Genomic DNA, 22,539 nt, shown 5'->3' on the forward strand with positions numbered 1-22,539 from the left:
ATCTGCCAATGTGAAGAAGCCCATCTCAGCAAATGATGGTGGCAGTGGCAGCAGACACATCCAGTGTTCAAAGGCGGTGGCACCTCCGACCCATGTTGGTGGTGCTGATTGTGGCGTCTGTGCCAGGCAGGGGCAGTAGAGTCCCTTCCAGATCTGACCCTTTGACCTTTCCAAGAGCTCCTGGGAACTAACCAGTATCTCCAACAACTTCCTTGTTCGCTTAGAGTCGCCAGAATCAGTTTCTGTTGCTTAAAACTAAGAACTTTGACACAAAAATAGGACTAGGAGTGGATGGAGCAAGACGCCCTGGGGAAATGGGGGCAATCTAAGGCTGGCAAGTGGCTAGAGGACAGTGAAAATCCAGCTCGTATTAAGGGCCAGGACACCAGCAGCCCATGGCATGCCGTTGTGAGACAGTTAATCCTGTGGTCCCCAGAACAAAGTGCCCATCAAAGGCAAGGCTTTGGGGACCTGAGCCTCCTGCCATACAAGAGTAGGAAGATTACTCTGAAGTCAAGGGCTGTTGGCCAGGAGGTTGTGCTAAGGGCACTTCATAGCTTAAAGGACAGAAAGATAAGATGAGAGTCCAAATTCTCAGCTCAAGGCATGGTTACAAAAACAGGGAATTTTTATAACTTGCAGCTACAAGGTTGAGAGAGTAAAAAATCAAACTTAAAAGCATGACCATTGCTTATAAAATGACACCATCAGGTAGCTCCACACCCTCACCAGGTCTCTCATTGGGAAAGAGTGGAGAGCAGAGGCCACTAGAACGAGGCTCTGAAGGAAGGTATGGAAGACTTGGGGACCATACCACCACCCTCATGGAGCCTCTTTTGCCAGCAAAAGCAATCGTCTTGGTCTTTCTGAAGATCCTGGTGGCAGAAACTTGCTGGCTAATTGGCAGACCCATATCCCTTTCATCCTGGGCACACATCCAGGTGGAGTTTCCCATCCTCCCTTGCAGTTAGTGTGCTATGTGGCTGAGGGTTGGCCAGTGGCCATGGGTGAGTGGGATACACGCCACTTCCAGGCCTGGCCAGGCGTCCTCCAAGTGGCTCTCCACCCTCCTGCTTCCCCAGTTGGCCACCTGAGTGCTGATGCCCTGGGTGAGCAGGAAACCAGGTGCTGCAGGTGGCAGGGCCTCGCTCAGCCTGGGTTCTCCCTCCCCCCTTGCCCATGTGTAACCACGGAGAGTTCCTTTAGCCAGCAGCCAGCATTTCCTTAAAGGATCCACCCTGTAATGACCTTTCCCTGAAGAAGTCCCCTTGTGTGCCCTAACCCCCGACCCCTCATTTCATCCAGACTGAAATAACAAGTCAGATGCCTGCAGGCCCCCAGGGGCCAATGACTCCAAAGCTGGGAGGAGAATATTGAATCACCAAAAGAACCGGGAGATTTTGCTAATTTATGTTGGCAAAAACCTGGCAAAGTCATCTGGGAATGGATTCTGAGGGCAGAGGACCCGGGAAAGAAGAAAATAATGTTAGATGGGGTTGAACATATGGATAGTTAGGAGTCTATGGGGCTGGCTTCAGTAGCTGGATCGTGCTAATTGTTTGCTCTAAGGGTTGTTTGAAATCTGGGCTCAGTTGTGGACAAATAATATCAGCTAATAGCTAATAATAATAATGAGAATAGCTAAGACTTAGCATTTACTCTGTGCCAGGCACAGCTTTAAGCACTTTACTTATTTAACAAATTTACTTAAGGAACAAATGAGATTAGGATGGTATAATGTTGAAGGAATAAAAAAATCAGGATTCTGGCTCAGCCGAGCTGACATTCATCAGTGTTTACCAGTCTCATCAGGCTTTGTTTCAAACACTGTAATGTGTTAACTCATTTTATTATCCTCATTTTACACAAGAAAATGAGGCAGAGGGATGTCTTAGGGTGACCAGCTGTCCCAGTTTGCCTGGGACTGAGGAGTTTCCCATGATGTGGGGCTTTGACTGCTAAACCAGGACAGTTCCAGGCAAACTGGGATGGCTGGTCCCCCTCGGCATTAAGTAACTTGCCTAAAGTCACACAGTTAGTAAGTGGCAGAGGCTGTCCTCAAATTCAGGTGGTCTGACTTTAGATCAAGTTCTTTGCCTCTGCCAGTGGCTCTCACACCTGAGCCTGCATCTGAAGTACCTGCAGGTCTAGTTAAAACCCAGATTGCCAGGCCCCCACCTGGAGGGGTTCCTATGCAGTAGATTTGCTTTTCTAACAAGTTACCAGGTGATGCTGAAGCTGCTGGTCCACAGCCCAACTTGGAGAACCACTGCATTTTGCTGCTTCACCTCCAGATAAGGAGGATGTTGGATGGACTTTTCAGGTAGGTCCTGCTCACTGCCACCTCCACCCACGAACCCTGAGATGGCCCCAAGGATGCACCCTTGGCCGCAGTATCGAGAAATACATTGGTAAGGGAAGGGCCATGACACCAGGAATGCTGACGGGAGAGGCTGCAGCTGAATGGGAATCTGGTGTCTGGGCTATCAGAGGCCTGGAAGGCACTGGATTGCCAGAGTTAGTTGCTACGGCAGAGGTGGGGTTGCCACAAAGGTGGCTCCAGCATCCCTGCTGTGAGAGTACACTCTGCAGCTCCTCTGCCTGGCAGCAGGGGCACGGGAGTGGACCCAGACTGGCTTTGCAGCAGGATTTGGGGCACTGTTTCTGGCAGCACAGGGCCTAGCCTGGCTTTCTGACTCTCCCCAGGATCCTGTGACCAACATTGTCCCTTTTTAAAAAAAAAATTGAGGTGAAATTCGCATAACATGAAATTAACTAATTCAGTGGCTACATTCACAATGTTGCACAACCACCACCTCTATCTAAATTCCAAAACATTTTATCAACCCCTACCCATTAAGCAGTTACTCCACGTTCTCCTGTTGCCCCAGGCAACCGCCAATCTGCATTTGTTTCTCTGGATTTACCTATTCCGAATATTTCATATAAATCGAATCATATAATATTTGACCCTTTGTGACTAGATTCTTTCACTTTAAAATAACATTTTTGAGGTTCATTCACTTTGTAGACTGTATCAGTACTTCATTCCTTTCTGTTGTTGTTAAGGAAGATTAGCCGTCAGCTAACATCTGCTGCCAATCTTCCTCTTTTTGCTGAGGAAGATTGGCCCTGAGCTAACATCTGTGCCCATCTTCCTCCACTTTATATGTGGGATGCCTGCCACGGCATGGCTTGATGAGCCTGGTGTAGGTCTGTGCCCAGGATCCGAACTGGCAAACACCGGGCTGCAGAAGGGAGTATGCGAACTTAACTGCTGGGCCACTGGGCCGGCTCCGGTACTTCATTCCTTTTAATAGCTGAGTAATATTTCATTGTATGTACATCCATCCACGGATGGACATTGGGTTGTTTCTACCTCTTGGCTGTTGTGAATAGTGCTGCTATGAACTTTGTGTATAAGGATTTGCTTGAGCACTTGTTGCTTTTTTTTTCCAAAGATTGGCACCTGAGCTAACACCTGTTGCCAATCTTCTCTTTTTTTCTTCTTCCCCCTCACAGTCCCCCAATACATAGTTGTATATTCTAGTTGTAGGTCCTTCTGGTTGTGCTATATGGGATGCTGCCTCAGCATGGCTTGATGAGTGGTGCCATGTCTGTCCCCTAGATCTAAACCAGCGAAACCCTGGGCCACCGAAGTGGAGTGCACGAACCCAACCACTCAGCCACAGGGCTGGCCCCCATGCTCAAGTTTTTACAGAGATTTGCAGCCAAAATGTTTGGAGAACCTACAGGCCACTACATGTGTGACAAGAGAAGACTCTGCCAGGGCTGGTCCATGGCCGAGTGGTTGGGTTCGTGCACTCCGCTTTAGCCGCCCAAGGTTTCGCTGGTTCGAATCCTGGGCATGGACGTGGCACCGCTCATCAGGCCATGCTGAGGCGGTGTCTCACATGCCACAACCACAAATACACAACTATGTACCAGGGGGCTTTGGGGAGAAAAAAGAAAGATAAAATCTTTAAAAAACCCCACAAAAAACAAACTCTGCCTTGTGGAACCAGGTTTTAGAAGGCTATCTTGAGCCAGAAGGCATTCCAAGGGAGTCCTCTGCCCAGCTCTGGGGAAAACCTCATGAGAAGGCTTGCTTTCTCCTTGGAAGCATCGACTACTTGTTCCACATTCTCCCTCTGTCCCTGGATGCCAGCTGGCCCCCACTCAGTTTGGGCCGCACTCAGCTCGTCTTACTTCTCTCTTTCTTCTGGGGGGAAAGCTGAACACAGGTAGGGGCTTTCAAAGAAACAGATTAAAGAACTAGGTTGGACCTCATCCCTTCCTCCCATACACGAAGGAAGCACCAGGTTTTTTATAGACTTGGGAACATACACGCCCTGGCTTAGAAGAGTTTACCATATGGAGTAAAAACAAGTTCCCAAGATAAAACTACAAAAAGAAATATACTGTAAGTCAGGTCTTGTAAGTTTTGCAGAACTCACTAAAGGGACACACTGGGAGATGAAGAATCTTTATCATAATCACTCTCCTATTCCTTTGTCAACACCTTCTGATCCACAGAGTGGACATTCTCTCAGGAATGCTGGGCATGCGGAGATGCAGGGGCCAGGAGTGCCTGAGAGAATGAATGAAAAACTAATGGAGGAAGCATGGACGGAGTTGGGGCTGCCCCAGGCACTGCCTGGCAGGGAGCTGTGAAATAGAGGGAAACAAGTGAGCCAACAGTGGGGCAGTGAACTCCAGAGGAGGCAAATGGCTCCTCAGCTTTCATAGCCTCTTCACGCCGTGAAGTTTCTCACCTGCCCCATCAGTGGGTCTTCCTTCAGGTGTCCAAAGCTCCAGGCTATGCCGACTACATAGGTGACTCGATAGACATCCCTCAGTTTCCCTGGTTGTGGCCTTACAGGAGGCAGCAAAGGAAGGAGCCTGGAGACCAGTCTTCCTGCACCTGGTGTCTACACCTGCCGGGATAGGGGAGGAGACCCCGTCCCCAGTGACACCTGCCTACACACACCTGACTCATGACGGCGCGGGGTTTGGGTGGGAGGATCTCGGACCGGTTGCCCAGGCCTGCCCTGCAGCCGATGGCCCCACTTCCCCGCTGCCTTGGCAGCACGCACCCCGGCCACGCCTCGCACCCCTGGCGGGCGCGCGCAGGGCACACTCCTGTCTCCGACACACCTGCTGGCTGCCAAGGGACCAGCGCGGGCCCGGGGCGCCCAGGGTTCCCCGCCTCGACCCCGGAACGTGCCATAGCCCAGTGGGCATGAGGAGGGGGAGGCGCAGCGGGCGCAGGCAGGAGGCGCGGGAAATGGGCAGCTGAGCGCCGACGGGGCGCAGGCGAGGCGGCCTGCTCAAGGGCTTCCGCCGGGTGACCCGCGAGGCACAGCTGGAGCGAGTGGGGACCGTCCCGGGGAGCCGCAGAGCGGGCTTGCAGGGATGGTGGGCCGCGGGGGTGGCTTGCGGGGAAGGCAGGGACGGGGCTCCAGGCGCGCACTTGGGCCGGGCGCTGGGGTAGGAGCCGCTGGGGCGTAGGGCCACGTCTCACGGCGCGGGCGTCCATGGCTCCTGCCGAGTCGCTGTGCCCCGAAGAGAAGCTCGTGGCCCGATTGCAGTCTCTGCCCGATAGGACCAAGGCAGAGAGGGGAGGGGGCCGGGTGGTGCCTCCCACCTCCCACGACGCAGTGAGTGCAGTGGGCAAGCCAGCCCAGAAAGTGTGAGGCCTGGCCCTTGCAGGTGACCTTGGGCAAATTTCTGGGTAGTGGTCTGGGGCTTGGTCCTGCTGTGACTGCCCCCCGCCCCACCCCCCAACTACGGCTGCCTTTGCAGGGTGGTTGAGACAGCTGGGGATATGTGTGTAAACTTCCTGTGCGTTCCTGTGCCCTGAGCCAGGGCACAAGAGAGCTTTCCCCACTCCCGCAATGAAACAGGCTGAACCACCAAAAGAAAATAGAAAGGTTAAATGATAGCTACACTGGCTGGGTTTGATTCCCAGCTGTGTGACCTTGGGCAACTTACTCAACCTCTCTGTGACTCCATTTCTTCAGTATAAAATCAGGATGTGTGAGGGTTTAAATGAGTTACTCGACGTCGTGTTAATTGCAGTGCCTGACGTGTAAGTGTGAGCTATGATGAGCTGTGATGTTCGAGGAGCTGGGCAAGGGGATGGTACTTTCCAGATTCTGATTCCACTGTCAGTCCTGCATTTGTGAAAGTACTCCACCAGGGCAGACAACACACAGACACACACAGGAGCTCAGAGTGGTTTCTACCCCATCTTCCTGGGTCCTAGCTCTGGGAGTTGCTAGAAAAAAAGACCCGTCACTGAGGCTGGGAGGCTGGCCTCCTACCCCACTGGGGAACCTGAAAACTTACAGAGGGGGTCTGGGCTACGTGGGTGACAGTGAAGGGACTAGGGCGGGTAGGAGACACCAGCAGTGAAATCTCAGGTTCCCTCTGGGTCCTAGGATCATCCAGGGTTGTCTGAATTCCCTTTCAAAATGAGCGTTCTCAAGTCTGGCTGATTCATAACTTAGTTTAATCCCTTGTGGGGTGCATCCTGGGCAGCAAGGAACCTCCGTCTGCCACAGAGGGTCCGGCCCAGATGGAGGAGACTGGTCCTTTCTGACGACTGGCCCTGGCTTCTGCCTTGGCACCTAATTGAGGCCCATCTTCCCAATCAACAGCAGGCTGAGCGGCCCCAGGCTCCCCTCTCCCTGTGCCAGGCTCCCTATTGGCCTCACTTGTACCCCCTGCCCCACTTCCTGTAAGATCTAAGACTCTTTGGATGTTGGGCTTGTAGTCCTGGACTGGCCCTTGTTCCAGAAAGGTGGGCAGACAAGCAAGCAGGGTCTGGCAGGGGAGATGTCTGGTCGACCCTCAGGGCCCCGGGTCCCACCGGGAAATGTGCTCCTGAGCTGGAAAGGAAGCATAAGAGCGTGAGGCACAGTGGCAGCCCAGGCAGTCCTGGGATGGGGACCCTGCTGCACTTGGTTCAGAAGTGCCCATGGCCATGGTCCCTCGTGGAGCTCCAGACCCTGCCAGCAGGTACTGCTGGAAGCTGGTTCTGGGCCAGGTTTCACCTCTGCCCCCACCTTAGTTCATGGGGCTTTGGGGAATCAGGGACACTGGGGAACCCGACAGTTCCCCAAGTAGTGGCTTTAGTGACAGGAGGAAAGGGACCTTGGAGAAATCCCTGGCCAGCTATAGTTCTGGTCCTGTCACTGCGTGGACATGCTATGTGAAGCTGGGCCCATCTGTCCTCCTCTGGGCCTCAGGTGCCCGAAGGTACAAGGCCCTGAGCAGGACATCCTTGGTGCCCTGTGTGCTCAGACACTCTCTGGCCTGTGACCTGGATATCCTAGCACCTGGAGTGGGCCAGTGAGTACCCCAGGGGACAGGGACCAGAGGAGGGGAGCCATGGGAGGGACCTCACCAAACTGGCAGATGTAACGATTTCGGGTTTTACAGCGTTGGTCGTTCCAGTTGAAGGCGGCCGAGGCCTGCAGCTCCACGCAGTTGCCAAACCTGCCAGGGCCCGAATGGCAGGTGCTCAGGGTAAAGGAATGAAATTAGGAATTTGGGGGAGGCTTAAATCCTCCACCCAGCAGGCTCCCTGCCTCTAAGAGGCCTATGTGCCCCCATCCTGCACATGGGGCTTCTGGGAGCCAGACCAGCCCCACTCCAGGACCCACACCTGCTCCCCAGACCACTGCAGCTCTTCTCAGGGAAGCTGGGAGGTCTTGGCAAACCCCCTACTGGGGTAGCAACTCCACCTACCCACCTCCAGCACTCAGCCACACCAGTCAATGAGGTGGGGGGACCTGGAACAGACAAGCCCATGTCCGTTCTGCCTCCCAGCTGGGAGAAGGTGTGCCTGGGAACCTGACCAGGCCAACTTCCTCTAGGTGATGGACCAGGGACATAGGCCTGGCTGCTGTCAAGGAGGGGGAGGGCTAGGCGAGGTCTTTGGAGCCCTTGGTGGCCACACAGCCTGACTACCTTCAGCCCTGTCACTCCTGCCCTGGGCATTCCTGGGTATTGAAGACCAGGGCAGGGCCACATAAACAGAAGGGCCTCAATGCAGGCTGGCTGGTGGGTGGATGTGTGTGTGAATGGGTGCAGGTGGGCGAATAGCTAAATAATGGATGCCAGAATCAGTGTATTGATACAGACAGAGGGAGCGTGGTGGGGGGAGGGGTGGATGGCTGGTGGAGGGGAGGAGGGACAGCTGAGGGGACGATGGGGACCGGTGCATGGACGAAGCCTTCTTGAGTTCTCTCTCTTTTACATGGAGGCCAAGGATGAGCCTCTTCTCAGCACTGTGCCTGCACCCAGCTGTGCCCGGACTTCTTGGGCACCAGGGAAGGCCCAGACCCTCAGAGGGCTCAGCCAGGCAGCAGGCCGGGTGGTGGTTCTTCAGTGCTGTTGGGAGGCTCAGCAACAGGCCCGGGTGAGAAGGTGGGTTCGGGAGGGAGGGCACCCCAGACTCACCCCTGGTTGTCAGGCTGCCCAAAGGCAAAACTGGTGAAGGACTGGTGCTCCCCAGTGGTCCAGCGGAAGGAGTCCTTAGTGGTCTTGTAGGTGAGCCCTGGGCCACAGCAGCCAAGTTTGGCCCCACTACTGGGGATCCCTGGGCCGCACCCAGAGCCCAGGCTCCCTGCTTAATGCCTGCCCAGCCCCCAGCCCTTAGCCCCCTTCCTAGCTCTTCCAGACTCGCTGGCGGTTCTCCCTCCCCTCAGCTCTCTTCCCAGGGAAGGGGGTCACCGCCTGACTACTGACCCCGTTCTGGGCTCCAAGCCCTCACCACATACACCCTTCCTGTGGTGCTCTGGGTTTCCAAGGCCCCAATTCCTGGAGCAGAGTGGGGTATCCCAGCCCCTGCAGTCACTGCACCCCCAACCAGTCAGGCACTCACCGATCCAGAAGTTCCTGGTCTCAAAGTCACTGTCGGTCACCTCGTTGGTGGTCTCCAGGCGGCCCAGGTAGAAGGCGAGGATGTCCTGCACTTTCTGGCTCTCAATCTGGGCTAGCACCCCGCCCTTTCCCTGTAACCCCCACTCTGGGTCATGCTGGCAGGGCCCCAGAGCTGAGGCCAGCCCTTCCTGCCCAGCCTGCCACCCCACCATGTTCATGGATGTCAGATCTGTGTGCTGGCCAGGCTGTCGTCATCACCCCCACCACGGCCTCCTGCCTCTTAGAGTAGGGGACCCCTTCCTCTCCCCTGCCTGCCTCTCCTCTCTCTGTGCGCAGGGGCCCAGGCTGGCCTCAGAAGGGTTTTGTTTCATCTGCTCAGTGTATTAAATACATTTGAATTGGTTGTTGACGTTAATAAATCCCAAGATGCCAATGAAAATCTGAATTTCTGATTCTCTTGAAAAATCCTAAGTTCTGGCCTCCCTGAACTCGTATTCCTGCCTGGCAGCCTGCAGCTGGCACTGACTTAAGATGGCCCTTTAGAGGGGGGTTGGGTGGGTCCTCATCCCTGGGCCCTTTAGCTCATTAAGTGACCTCCAGGCTTCCATGGGCCTCTGAGTTTGTGACTCCTGGTTTATACTAATGATGAGAGTCAGGTCAAGAGAAGTCGAGGGAACCATCTCTTAGTCCAGGGTCCCTCCATTAAGACCCTCGCTTGAGACTCTGGGGGGTCCCTGGGAAGTCAGGGATTGACCGTCACCTGGCATTTCATCTTGGCTCCATAATAGGTGTCTGCCTCCGAAGACACCATGAAGCAGTCTCCATCAATCCTCAGGTCACAGGTGTGGAAGGGAAAGTGCACCTTGGCTGGGGGAGGGGAGCCTGAGTTCATGTGTGGGGACCTCAGAATTGTTACCCTTTCTGCCCTGCCAGGAAGCTAAGCTCAAGGTGCCCCTTCCTCTGGCTATCCGCTCTAAGCTGGAGAGTGGGTGGGGGTCAGTGGTGTACTGGAAAATGGGTAACAACCAGCTCTCGCTCTAAGAAAAAATCTACGATGTGTAGCATTTGCCAATTTCTGTGGTGTAAATACCCCACCATGGCCAATTTCAAGCTGCCGATGTGATGTCACTGAATGGGGAAGAGATGTGGGCAGTGGGCTCCTGTGAGCTGGTATGAGTTGGATCCAGCACTCCATTGAGCGAGTCTGGGAGGAGCCTGACCCTTCAGGGGCCTAGGGGCAGGACTCACTGGCACACTGGGCTCCCCCGTAGCCAACATCACAGATGCAGGAGCACTCCTCCTCCCGGAACCGGCCGTGCACACACTGCACGCTGCACCGCACTGCCAGGATGGGGCAAGAGGGGATGGCGCTCAGCCCACATTCCCTGGACCCCATGCTGCCCCTCGCAGGCCACAGATGCATGGGGAATGGCCAACCAAGGCAAGAACATCCCTCTCAGGGATGGAACCCATCAGGCCTTCCACCGCTGCCACCCTTGGTGTCTTTGGTTTGATCTCATTGTAGAGAAGAGCAAATTCGGGTTTGGAAGGCAATCTGTCCATGGACACAGAGCTGGGGAGTGGGGACAGTGGGACAAGAATCTACTTCTGGATCCTAATTTTGTCCTCCTCCCACCACCCCAGAACCTAAGGGGCCAAATCTGATTCCACTTTGAATCTCCTGCACAGCTCTGGATCTGGCAGACAGTCGGTGCTCAATGAACGCTTGTTGAATGACTATATGTAGTGTGCAGATCAGCAAATACATGGTCAGCACCCTCTAACTCACTCAAGACTCCCTCAAAACCCTCTCAGTGAATGTAGCGCAGCCCCTGGACACACCACATGAGCATGTGTGCAAGCATCCCAGCTCAGTACCTCCTCACCCCCCGGGGCTCCTGTGTGTGCACTGGGCCCAGAGACTTCACTCACTGGGTCCCCCAGGCAGCTGTGGTCTGGAATTCCAGGTGCCCCTCACCTTGGCAGTATCTGCCCGTGTAGCCAGGGGGACAGTGGCAGTGACAGGTGCTGACGTTGAGATGACCATGGTTCCGGCAGCTCATGCGACATGGGTTCCTGGGGACCTCTGGTTAGATGAGGAGGGAACTCTTAGAGGGGGCCTTCTCCAGGCAGGTGCCTCTCTGGGTGCTGAGGCCCAGGGCTTCCAGGATAGCCCCTCAGGATGCTGCCACCCTCCTCCAAGGTCACTAGATCAAGTTCTCATGCACCCAATGCTCCAGGAGGAGGCAGCAGCATGGGGCACTTACCACAGAGCCCGCCCGCGTGGTCCCAGGCTTTGAAGCAGCCCGGGACGCTGGCTGTGCAGAGTGAACACCAGGCGCCCTTCTTGTAGGGGACGATTGTCTTCCCATTTACCTCCCAGTTGCCTCTGTGAGAGCAAGCACCAGAGGGCTGGAAGGGCCTGACCCTGGGCAAGGCAGGAACGGGCCTTGCTGCCTGCCCCAGTGGCCCCTTCAGCTCCTTCTGGCCCAGCCAGGGAGTCAGGGAGCTGGGTGAGACAGGGAGATTTCCTAGGAAAGAAAAGATGACCTCCAAACTCATACTGGCAAATTCCCCGGAAGCAGGATAGCGCCTCCCGGAAGGACATCTGAGGAGAAGCCACATTCTGCATGGCCAGAATGTTAGATGCTGCCCACTTCTGTACCCTCTCCCTTTCCCCCTTCTTCCCTCTTCCAAGGTACAGACCAAGGTGCAGACCAAGGGGTAAAGGCCTTTTGGGTGGGTGGATGGGCATCTCACCTGGTGAAAGTATCCCCCCCCACCCCAGCAGGGGATGGCAGGGAAGCTGCTGTGGTGGGGGCTTACCCGGGAGAGTAGGCACAGACAAAGGCTTCCAGCTCAGCCTGAGCCCCAGAGCAGGGATGCCGCCCACAGCCCAGCTGGCTCGAGGTGGCCCACACGAGCTGCGGGAGACACAGTGGCTCAGAAACTCTATCACAGGCCACCCCCACTCCCAGTCTAGGGGCCAGCAGCACAGATGATGCTCGCCTGGGGAGGGGAGACACAGCTTTTGCCCCAAACCAGGCAGACTGACAGCTCCCTCACCCCCCTGGGGCCTCAGGAGCTGCAGCTGTGCTAGGCAGGGCTATGAGGATGGGCGGGAATAGTCTAGAAAAGCTTTCTAGGTGGGGAGTGAGGGTTAGCAGATACCTGAAGGGAGGGGAGATTGTGGATGGGTGGAGGAGAGTGGCAAAAGCAAGTCTTGGACATCAAAGGTCTTGTGATGGATTGCAAAAATGGATACAACCCTTCACTTCTCCCTATGGCCCCCTCTTTTAAATGTGGCTTTGCATTTCTTTGCATCAGGAGGAGGACTCTCTTTCCCACATTTTGAACCTGGCTGGCCCTGTGACTTGCATTGGCCAACAGAATAAAGCACAAGTGATACTAAGCTGGTTTTGAAACTAAGCCTCAGGAGACCTTGCAATGTTCACTCACTCTCATAGAACTCTCATGCTCAGCCACTGCATGAAGAAGCCCGCTGGAGGTTGAAAGAGCTCATAGGCAGAGATGAGCCAGCTGAGCCCATGCCAACCATGCAACCCAGCAGCTGATTGTAGTTGCACAAGTCAGCCTAGCCAAGACCAGAAGAACCTCCCAGCTGAGCCCAACCCAAATTGCCAACCCGCAGAGTTGTAAGATGCTAACTTTGGAGGTAGTGTGTCATGCAGCAAAACCTCACAGATATAGGTCTTTAACAGTATTCAAACTTGTATTTAAAGTCTTAGAATCCATGACAACTTGGAAAGAGTAGAAATGGTCAATACACAGGAATGGCTAGGTAAACTCTGGTAATCACTAAAAATGACAAGTATGAGGTAGGCAGATATGAACATGTAGTCATATATAGGTATCTACCAATTAGAGAATATACATTCTTTTTAGGAGTGCATGGAACTTTTGCAAATGTTGACCCTGTGGTTCACTAAACCATAAAGCAAGATTCACCAGATATCAAAGAACCGATATCCTAGAGGCCACATTCTATGAATTCAATGCAATAAAATCTAAAGTAAATAATTTAGAAGTAAGTAAAGGAGAAAGCATAGTTTAGAAACGTAAATATACACTTCAAAATCAAAGACAATATCATGATGAAAAATAGAAAACACTTGGACTAAATGACAATGAAAACACTAAATATCAAAACTTATGGAATGCAGCCAACAAAGTTTAGAGGGAAATGTATAGCTTTAAAGGCATAGAACAGAAATGAAAAAAGACAAAATTAATGAGCTGAGAACCCATACCAAGAATATAAAAAAGAATAATAAAATAAACCAAATAAAGGAGAAGAAAGTAATAAAAATAAGAGCAGAAATTAATAAAAAGGGTAAAAACAAACAAAAAGTTAATTTGTTAAAATAGACAAACCTTTGGGAAGATTGATAAAGAATAAAAGAGAGAAGGTACAAATAAAGTTGGGAATTTTAAAAGGACATAGCTACCGACACAGTAAGTATTTTTAAAATCTGTTTAATTCTAGTTTTACATCTCTGTTAAATAATTAACAATTATAAAGTTTAACTTTAAGTTTTCTCACTGTCACCGTCTACCTGCCATTTTTTTGTATAGATTCAGGAGCTTATATTACATTTGTAATTGAATGTTAATGAAAAACAAGCCACCAACCCTTTTTTTTACCAATTCACTTTTCAGAATCTGAAAGACTATGCATGGGCTATTCTATTTATAATTAACTCATAAAATAAACTTTGCAACAAATAAAAAAAAGAACAATTATGACCAATAAATTGAAAAATATAAAAGGGAGAATTTCCTGGAAAATAGAAGCTTGGCAAAACTGTCTCAAGAAGAAACAGAAAATCTGAAATGACCTATGACCATTTCTAAAAGTTGAATCAGTAGTTAAAAATCCATGCATAGGGGGCCGGCCCCGTGGCCAAGTGGTTAAGTTCACACACTCCACTGCAGGTGGCCCAGGGTTTCACCGGGTCAGATCCTGGGTGCGGACATGGCACTGCTCATCAGGCCATGCTGAGGCGGCATCCCACATGCTACAACTAGAAGGACCCACAACTAAAAATACATGACTATGTACCGGAGGGCTTTGGGGAGAAAAAGGAAAAATAAAATTTTTTTTAAAAATCCATGCATACATCCACATCCACACAAAAAACAAACAACCCAAAAATAGAACAATGCCCAAATAGTTTTAGTGGAGAGTTATAGCAAATATTATAGAAATTATTCTAGGAATTAGAAAAGGAGGAAAGCTTCCAACTCACTTTGTGAGGTCAATATAGCATCACTATAACTCAAATTAGGGCAGTATGAGAAAAGAAAATCAGAGGTCAATTTCACTATCAAATAATATTTAGCGGGCTGGCCCAGTGGTGTAGTGGTTAAGTTTGTGCACTCCTCTTTGGCAGCATAGGGTTTGCAGGTTTGGATCCCAGGTGCAGACCTACACACCACTGATAAAGCCGTGCTGTGGAAGCGTCCCACATACAAAATAGAAGAAGACTAGCACAGGTGTTACCTCAGGGACACTCTTCCTCAAGCAAAAAGGGGAAGGTTGGCAACAGATATTAACTCAAGGCCAATCTTCCTCACCAAAATAAAAATAATAATAATATTTAGCAAACCAAATCCAGCAATGAATTAACAACAACAACACACACATGCACACACACCACATCACATTATTTCACATGACATGACATGTCAAGTAGGTAGATATTCAAAATATTTAACAACCAGTAGGCATGGGTGCTTGCCAATAAGACCAGATGCCGGGCTGGAGCAGGATCCTGGATACCCACTACAGTGCCAGGCCTTCACCTTTTGGTTCTAGATCAAAGGAAAGATCCTAGGTGTCCCAGGGAAGAGGCTAGGCCAGGTACATTCTGGGGACTTGGGGTAGCATACTGTTTACTAATATGTAAGTATTTTTGCATTTGAATAACTTATAGCATACGGTGCATAGATAAATTACAGCCCGCCCTGCACGTAGGAAGGCAAGGAAGAGTTAATATTTAAAAATACATATTGACGTTGGTATTGTGATTATGTTTTTTAAAAAGAGCAAACTTTTGGAGATATATACTTACTTATGGATAAAATTATATGATGTCTGAAATTTGCTTAAAAATAATATAGGAGGAAAGGGAAATAGGTAAGGATACAGATCAAATAAGATGAGCTATGAAGCCATGAGCGGATAATTGTTGAAGGTGGGTGATGGGTACATGGGGATTCATTCAATGATTCTGATTGCTTTGTATATGTTTGAAATCTTCTATAATAAAATGTTTAAAATATGTGACCAGGAAGATCCAGTGTCATGTAACAGCTTTGTATACACACACACAAATTAGTCACCACTTTAGTAATTATGGAAAAACCATATGATTATTTCAAAAGATGCAGAAAAAGCATTTAATAAAACACAAGACCTATTCATGATTTTTAAAATCCTTGACAAACTTGGATTAGAAAGAAATGTCTATAACCTGATAAAGGCTATCTATTAAATTCATATAAAAGAATCAGGAGCCAAGAATAGCCAAGAAAGTTTTGAACAATAATAATAATATGAGAGATTTTCCTGTCAAAAGTTTTTATAAAATCATAATAATTAAAACACAATTTGTGCAGGGATGAACAGAAAGATCAACAGAATAGAAAAGAGAACTCAGCAACAGACCTGTATGGATATGTGAGCTTGGTATATGGCTGAGGTGGCATTATGAGTCAGTGGAGGAAAGATTCAACACTCAATAAAGTGTGTCCATGTGGAACAAGAGAAATCCTACGTCACACCAAGCACAAAAAATTCCAGGTGGCTTAATGACTTCAGTATGAAAAAGGAAAACATTTAAACCTTGGAATAAAATACAGGAGGACTATCTTTCCAATGTCAGAGTAGAAAAGGATTTCTTAAACATAAGACAACAAACGGATGAACTATAAAGAAAAAACCTGATAAAATGGATTCCATTAATATTAAAATCTTACAAAAGATTTATCTTATAAAAGATAGCATAAAGAAAAAATACAAGCCATATGCTAGAAAAAGGTATTTGCTATCCAGATGACCAAGGAAAAGTATAAGGAATATAGAAAGGATGCTTACAAATTAATAAGGAAAAGACACAATCAACAGGCAATTAAGAAAATATGCTCAGTCTCATAGGTAATCAGGGAAATGCAAATTAAAAACAGAATGAGTGGGGGCTGGCCCGATGGCGTAATGGTTAAGTTCTCATGCTCTGCTTCTGTGGCCCAGAGTTTGCCGGTTCACATCCTGGGTGTGGACCTAGCACCGCTTATCAAGCCATGCTGTGGTGGTGTCCCACATTTAAAGTAGAGAAAAATGGGCACAGATATTAGCTCAGGGCATGTTAGCTCAGGGCCAACCTTCCTAAAAAAAAGCCCAAACAGAATGAGGTGGCATTTCACAGCCTGGAGTTGGAAAAATTATAAGGAACTCGACAACACAGGGAAAGTTGGTGCCATCACTCTGGCAATAGCTAGTAATGTTGTAGGTCTCCATGTGGCTCTCGATGACCCAGCCATTACCCTTCCAAGTGTGTCCTAGAGAAACTCTGGACACGTATGACAAGAGGACCTGAACTAGGATTTGCGGTTGCGGTATGACATGTAATAGTAAAAAAGTGGAAATAACCTAGATGCCCATAAATTGCAGCTTATTCATAATGAATCACTCACCCATGGGTATCTGGATCAAAAGAAATAAATCTTACATACCTGGTCTGGAGTGATAAACACAAATGCAAAAGGAGACATGAGAGAGAGCACTTGTGTGGGATTTAATAACACACAACCCACCTTCACACACAGAAAAGGTATGAGAACACTTCCACGTGTACTAGAGGTATTAAAACATGCTTGGGATTTTGCCTGTATTCTTCAGTGCTGTAGTCTGGCACCTAAACAATGCCAGGTATATAGAAGACACTCAACAAATGTTTGTTGAGTGAAAATAAAAGAGGGGGAACATGCTTGGGAGTGATCCACCTGGACTTCAGGACTTCAGGAAGGTTACTCTGGGCAGGAACAGAAGAAAGGGCACAAGTAGGGCTTGAGTTTACCTTCGTTGTTGGGGTTTTTTTAAAAGAGATGAGAAACAAAGTTAACATTTTCTAAATCTAGGTAGTGGGGTAAGAGGGAGCCATTACTTGATTTACTTTAAAAATATTTTATATTTAAAGCTGAAAAACAGAAAACTAAACAAATTGGAGAAAAAGCAACCACCAATTTTAGGACAAACTGTAGCCCTCTGAGCTGACTCCAGGAGCCCAGGGGCCTGGCATCTGGTACCCTGGTCTCACCTGAGTGTAGTGTGTGCAGGTGGCATTGGGGTCACACTCTGCTGCCGCGTGGCTGTACTGCTGCCCCTCTGAGAACCACAAGCCCACCACGTGGATGAAGGATGCCGAGCCCACAGGCAGCAGCTGCACGTTCCAGCCTAATTGCGGGGTGGCCCCAGAGGCAGACACTGGGCTTGCGGCCGGGGCACCACAGAGGGCCGCCCTGGCCTGAGCCCACTGGGCCAGGCTCTCGCTCCAGTCCTGGGATGGCACAAACAGAGACAGCAGTAGAGGACCTCTAGGCCAGGCCTCAGTGATCCCATTCCTCCACTGGGTGCTGGGTCATGCAAAGAGCACTGGACCGGGAGTCCTGCTTGGCCGCCTAACCTCTCTGAGCTGATTCCACCCACTTCACCAGGGCCAGGGAAGGTCAGACAGGACTTGCAAGAAGCTCTCCAAGGTGTGTTGGAAAAAGCACCTGCAGTGTCTGCACTCCTGACCCAGAGGCTGGCTCTGCCCAAGACTGAGAGTCCCCATCCTCCCGACTCCTGGGTGGGCAGCCTCAGGCCCTTCCCAGGGCAGCCCTCGCCCAGGGGGACAGGTGTTCCTGAGGAGTACTGGCAGCCCAGGCGATGGGATGGGCTTCAGCTGTAATTTTTCCCATCTGGTAATGTGAGCCTTGGGCAGTGCCCAAGCCTTTCAAACCAGTTCTGTGTTCTCCATTAGGTACAACTAGCCCTGGCCATTGTCTGAAATTGCTCCACTTAGCTTCTCTTCTTCTATGCAAAAAGCCGCAGCAGCCTTGTCGCTGTGTCTATTCCCTGGCCTTGGAGTGTAGGGGCATGAACAGGGAAACAGGACCACAGGGGGTGTGAGGGGGCTCTTGGGCCTCTGTGCTGTGGCCCCCTGGAGCTGGCCCACCCATGCACTGGCTGACCTCCTCCATCACCCCCACCCAATAGTCCTCCCTCCCGTGAAATGAGGGGCTGGGCAGTCAGGATGGCACGTGTCCCCCCGTGACCATGCCCTGGTCGAGTCCAGCCACCTCATTCCAGCTGTGTGACCTCCAGCAGTCCCCAACCTCCATGAGACCCAATGTCCTCATCTGTAAAATGCGGCCAATAAGTTACATATCAGATAAAATTGTCATGAGGGTTAAATGGATGCAGAGAGGAAAGCCCTGTGCTCAGGGCTGATGCACAGCAGGCCTCCAGCAGATGCTGGTTGTGGTTTTGCCTCTGATGAGGGCAGTGGGGACTGCCCGGGGCCCCTCGGCAACCCCATGCCAAGGGCCTCAGCCTCTTCTGGGTAAAAGCCCCAGAGGCCCGCAGGGGTCTGTAGAGCCAAAGCCGTGGGTGTGAGGGAGGCTGAGGGTTGGGGCTCTGCTTGCATCTTTTATGAAACGCAGTTTTCTAAGACTTGGCAAAAGGGCCATGAACAGTGTAGAGACTGCTGACCAGCTGATGAGGAGTGCCCCACACCAGACTCTAGGGCTGGGTGTGTGGCGAGTGGCGAGTGGGAGCCGGGACCTGGGCCCGAGGAGGGGCAGAGCTGCTGCAGAGGGGGGAAACGGGGGAGAGGCGACCCCCACCTGCCTGCCGCCCCACCCCCACCTCCTGGGAAACTGACCCCTGAGCGCTCAAGGTCGCCATCGCTACACAAGCCTCAGAGGAGTTTATGGGAGGCAGCCATGGGGAACCCTGCCCGCCCCCGCCCCATCCGCCCTCATTCCCTGGCCTGTTAACATGGGCTGGGGCAGCTAGGATCCCACACTATGGGGGCAGCATTTCTGGGCCCCAGGATGATACCTCCAACCCCGCAGCCGCCATGGGAGTGGTGGAAAACCCTACGCCCCTCCCTGGGCCCCAGTGAATGAGCAGGAAACTTGGAGGGGCCCCTCCTAGTTGCCCAGACAAACCCATGGAGAAGCACTGGGTCCTGGTCACACACAAGCCCCGGCCCCCCTCCCAGTCCCCTGCCCCTCCAATCCTGCTGGGATTCCTTTGTGAAGCTCCTCTTTCCTGCTGGCTCCTTCCATGTCTCCTGGTCTCCAGGGCAACGGGATGGGATTCGAGGAAAAGCCAAAGGACTGCCCCTCTGAGGAGCAGAAAGCTGTGGAGCCCCCAGCAACTATGCACATCCCCTCACTGGGCAAGGTGACTGGCTGTCCCTCCTGCCCTGTCCAGGAGGAAGGACTCCTGCCCCCGCCGCAGCCTCCTGAGTCCTCTTTGGGGTTGCCCCTCCAGCCACCCCTCAGCGACCCTGGGTACTCACCATTCTCTGCATGTTGGCTGCAGGGGGGTGGACCCGGCTGCGCAGGCGGTTGTGCAGGGAGAGGAGCAGGAAACTCTCCTTCCTGCTCAGGGCTGGGGCAGGGATAAGGTCAGGCTGCCTGAGCAGCAGGACCTGGGCAACCCCAGGTGATGGGTGGGGGTCACTATGGCAACAGGAGAGTGCAGCCCTGCCCTTGGGAAACAAGACCTGGGATGGGACAGGAGGATGGTGGGTGTGTGTGGAAGGGCCAGGAGCAGAGGGCTGGGGGCACCGAGAGGTAGAGAAAGGAGTAGGGGTTGGAGAGAGACTGAGATATAGAGTGCTTGGGCTGAGAGCTGGGGGTGAGGGTGATAGAAGGAAACAGCGGCCGGGGGCTGAGCGTGAGGAGGGAACCAGCCCTGGGTTGGCAGCAGCCCCCTGGCTGGGGCTCCTCTCAGCCACTGAGTCTCTCCTGGGGCCCAAGCTGCAGGCTCCGGGCCAGTATTCCTCCTTGATCCCCAGGCCTGGGCCCACTCCCCTTCATTCTTCCTCTCCCCAGCCTCCCCCATCTGTCTAGGGCCCCTGGACTGTCTGAGGGTCGCTCTTTAAACCACACCAGCTTGCCCAGGACTCAGGCCTGGGAACTGGCTTCCAGAAATCCCCCAGCACTCCTCTGTAGAGCTCATAGCTCCTCCACCTCTTTCCTCGCCCAGGTGCTCCTTACCTCCAGGCATCGGAGCCTGCTCTTCCCGCAGCTGGAGTGACTGCATCTCTGCCCAGGCGATGCCGAGGAGAGCCAGAAGCATGGGCAGGAGGCCAGGCCGGCAGCCCCCCATCCCAGCAGTGGGCTCTGACAGCAGCATGGGCCTGTTGGTATCCCCGGTGCGGCCTGGCTCAGCCGTCCAGCTCTGTCCAGCTCGCTTCCCAGGCTGGATGGAGCTATTCACAAACCCCAGGAGTCAGGCTGGGCTGGCAGACAAAAGGGGGAGGTTGTGAGTAATCGGTGTGTCCAAACAGCCTCCCTTTGACGCTGGCATGAAAAGGGACAGACAGTTAGCTCCAGTCCCGAGGCTCCCACCCTCCTCTGGCCACTGGCCTGGCCAGCCCTCCCCGCCGACAGCCGACCAACCTACCCAGCAGTGTGCACTGACCCTGTGGCCTCTGCTAATCATTGCAGGATTATTACAGCCCTTGGGGAGCCCTTGGAGACCCCCTGATTGGCCCGCAGACATTCCAGTGCTGTGGATTAACGAATGATGGCTGTGCCCAGGCTGGGACAGTGTCCTCCGGGCCCATTGGCAGCTTCCACTCCCAGCCCCAGGCCCTGGCTCATGCTATGTGCCCTGCGGGTGGGCAGGGACTGGGCAAGACCCAGGGGAATTCTTTCTTTTCTTGGGAAGTTCCTCCCAACCCCCATCCATGAATTAAACATAGGCAGGTGGTAACCACACACCAGACAGGTGCGACCGGTGGGTTTGCAGGGGAGTGGGCTGGGACTGCACCTGTGGGAGGAAAAGGGTGACTTAGGACAGTCTGGGCAGTGTAGGGGGCTGGGCCCCAACCCTGGTGCCCCCCGCACACACACACACCCACGTGACTGGAGGCCAGGAGAGGGCAAGGCGAGCCAGTGGGGAGGAGAGCACGTGATGCCCTTGGCTGACTCGAGTCCTGCTGGGAACAAGTCAGCCTCTAGACAAACAGCCGTTGTAGCAGGAGGGCAGTGAATTGCCGTGATGCTCCGGGGCCTGGCCGCAGCCCACACAATCCCACCAGGATAAGTTGAAGCAGCTCTGTCCTGTGGCCCTCATTTTTTAGAAAATAAATGGCTGTCCTGTAGCCCATAGCTAAATGCCCACATTCCCTTCAGGGCAGATCACAGGTTATTCAGCCATCCCAAAGGACAGCCTTGCAAGCCACCTACTTCCTCTTTCTGGAGTTTGTGTGACCTCTGACCCCTGGGCCAGCACCCTCTCAGAGCCAGGTGTCAGCTCCCTGGAAGCTCTGCTGAGATGCAAGTGGACTTGGCTTTCCCAGGGGAAACATGATGGACCATGGATCTCATCATGGGTATTGGGGTGTGGGGGCAGGGCCAGGCACAAGGACCTCCAAGCCAGCCTGGGATTGTATGTCCCCCCATAATACCTAGGGCATCAAGCGTTTCTTCTCCCTCAAAGGGATGACCAGGCAACCTCAAATTCACCCTGTCTGGATCCCAGCAATGCTTAATAATAGCAGTCTTTTTCTATAGAGCTTACAAAGCATGTTTACATATGTGAGTTCATTTAATTGTTGCAACGATCCTGCATAGCAGATGCAGTGCTCATGTCGTAGACAAGGAAGCTGGGCTCAGTGTGTCTAAGGAACTTGCCCCAGGTCACCCGGCAAGCACATGGAGTGTCCCAGCTAATCTGAGGTCTGTCTTCACATTCTGAGACAGTGGTGCAGATCGGCTTTAATTCACATCCTGGTCCTCTGAGTTCAATTCCCATAGCCCTGCTCTATACCAGGTAACAAAAGACCCAGTTCCTGCTCCTGGACGTTGAAGATAAATGCGGCTAGTTCTCCTATGTAGCACAATGCCAGGCACTGGAGACAGGCAGGAAGAAAAAATATTTTGGGGCCCAAGGTAGAGCGACTTTTGAGGGGCACTGGCTCACTACAAGTAGAGGCCACGGCAAGTCCTGCCTCAGGAGTCAGAAGAGGAGGCGCCAGCAAGTAAAACACTGGACCAGACATCTGAAGGCCTAGGTTCTAACCAGGTGCTCTGTGTGACCCTGGGACTGTCACTTCCACCCCTGGGCCTCAGTGTCCCTGGGCCCTGGTGTAAAGCAGGGATGAGAACCTCTGTTGGACTTCCTAACCAGGGCATTGCACCCTGGTTTCCATGATATTTCCTCCTGGGTGCAGACTAGCAACATATAAAAAGGATTAAACGCCATGACCAGTTAGGATTTATTCTAGGAATGCAACGTTGGTTTAACATTTAAAAATCAATTAATGTAATAGAATATATTAAGAGAACAAAGCAGAAAAACCCACACTATCATCTCAAAGACATAGAAAAAGCATTTGATAA

At 52.0% G+C, this 22,539-nt stretch overlaps 1 protein-coding gene across 3 annotated transcripts; it reads right to left on the bottom strand.

Moving 5' to 3' along the window:
* Nucleotides 1–6,493: 6,493 nt before the first annotated feature.
* LOC124249447 (C-type lectin domain family 18 member A-like) lies at nucleotides 6,494–20,773 on the bottom strand. Of its 3 annotated transcripts, none has more exons than XM_046680415.1 (13): nucleotides 20,615–20,773; nucleotides 20,188–20,432; nucleotides 19,485–19,576; nucleotides 17,232–17,471; nucleotides 11,719–11,816; nucleotides 11,160–11,281; nucleotides 10,871–10,978; nucleotides 10,141–10,233; nucleotides 9,653–9,759; nucleotides 8,894–9,023; nucleotides 8,470–8,566; nucleotides 7,412–7,503; nucleotides 6,494–6,893 (listed from the first exon to the last, which is right to left on the bottom strand). In XM_046680415.1, exons 2-13 carry the CDS (start codon nucleotides 20,324–20,326, stop codon nucleotides 6,856–6,858), a joined length of 1,356 nt encoding a protein of 451 aa, XP_046536371.1. In that variant the 5' UTR covers nucleotides 20,327–20,432; nucleotides 20,615–20,773; the 3' UTR covers nucleotides 6,494–6,855. The 3 variants fall into 3 exon arrangements, with proteins under 3 accessions (XP_046536371.1, XP_046536372.1, XP_046536373.1); XM_046680416.1 differs by having other exon boundaries at nucleotides 20,597–20,772; XM_046680417.1 differs by lacking the exons at nucleotides 17,232–17,471; nucleotides 20,615–20,773 and having other exon boundaries at nucleotides 20,188–20,552.
* Nucleotides 20,774–22,539: the final 1,766 nt, after the last annotated feature.

This window comes from Equus quagga, chromosome 13 (assembly GCF_021613505.1).
Source record: "Equus quagga isolate Etosha38 chromosome 13, UCLA_HA_Equagga_1.0, whole genome shotgun sequence".
Classification (NCBI taxonomy): Eukaryota; Metazoa; Chordata; class Mammalia; order Perissodactyla; family Equidae; genus Equus; species Equus quagga.

Excerpts from the sequence above, each read along its gene's own strand:
- LOC124249447 (XM_046680415.1), bottom strand. The coding sequence starts at position 20,326 with ATGCTGCTGTCAGAGCCCACTGCTGGGATGGGGGGCTGCCGGCCTGGC. Across the intron at positions 17,472-19,484 it reads CAGCCAACATGCAGAGAATG|GACTGGAGCGAGAGCCTGGC; the intron begins GTGAGTACCCAG and ends GTGCCATCCCAG. Across the intron at positions 10,979-11,159 it reads CCACGCGGGCGGGCTCTGTG|AGGTCCCCAGGAACCCATGT; the intron begins GTAAGTGCCCCA and ends TCATCTAACCAG.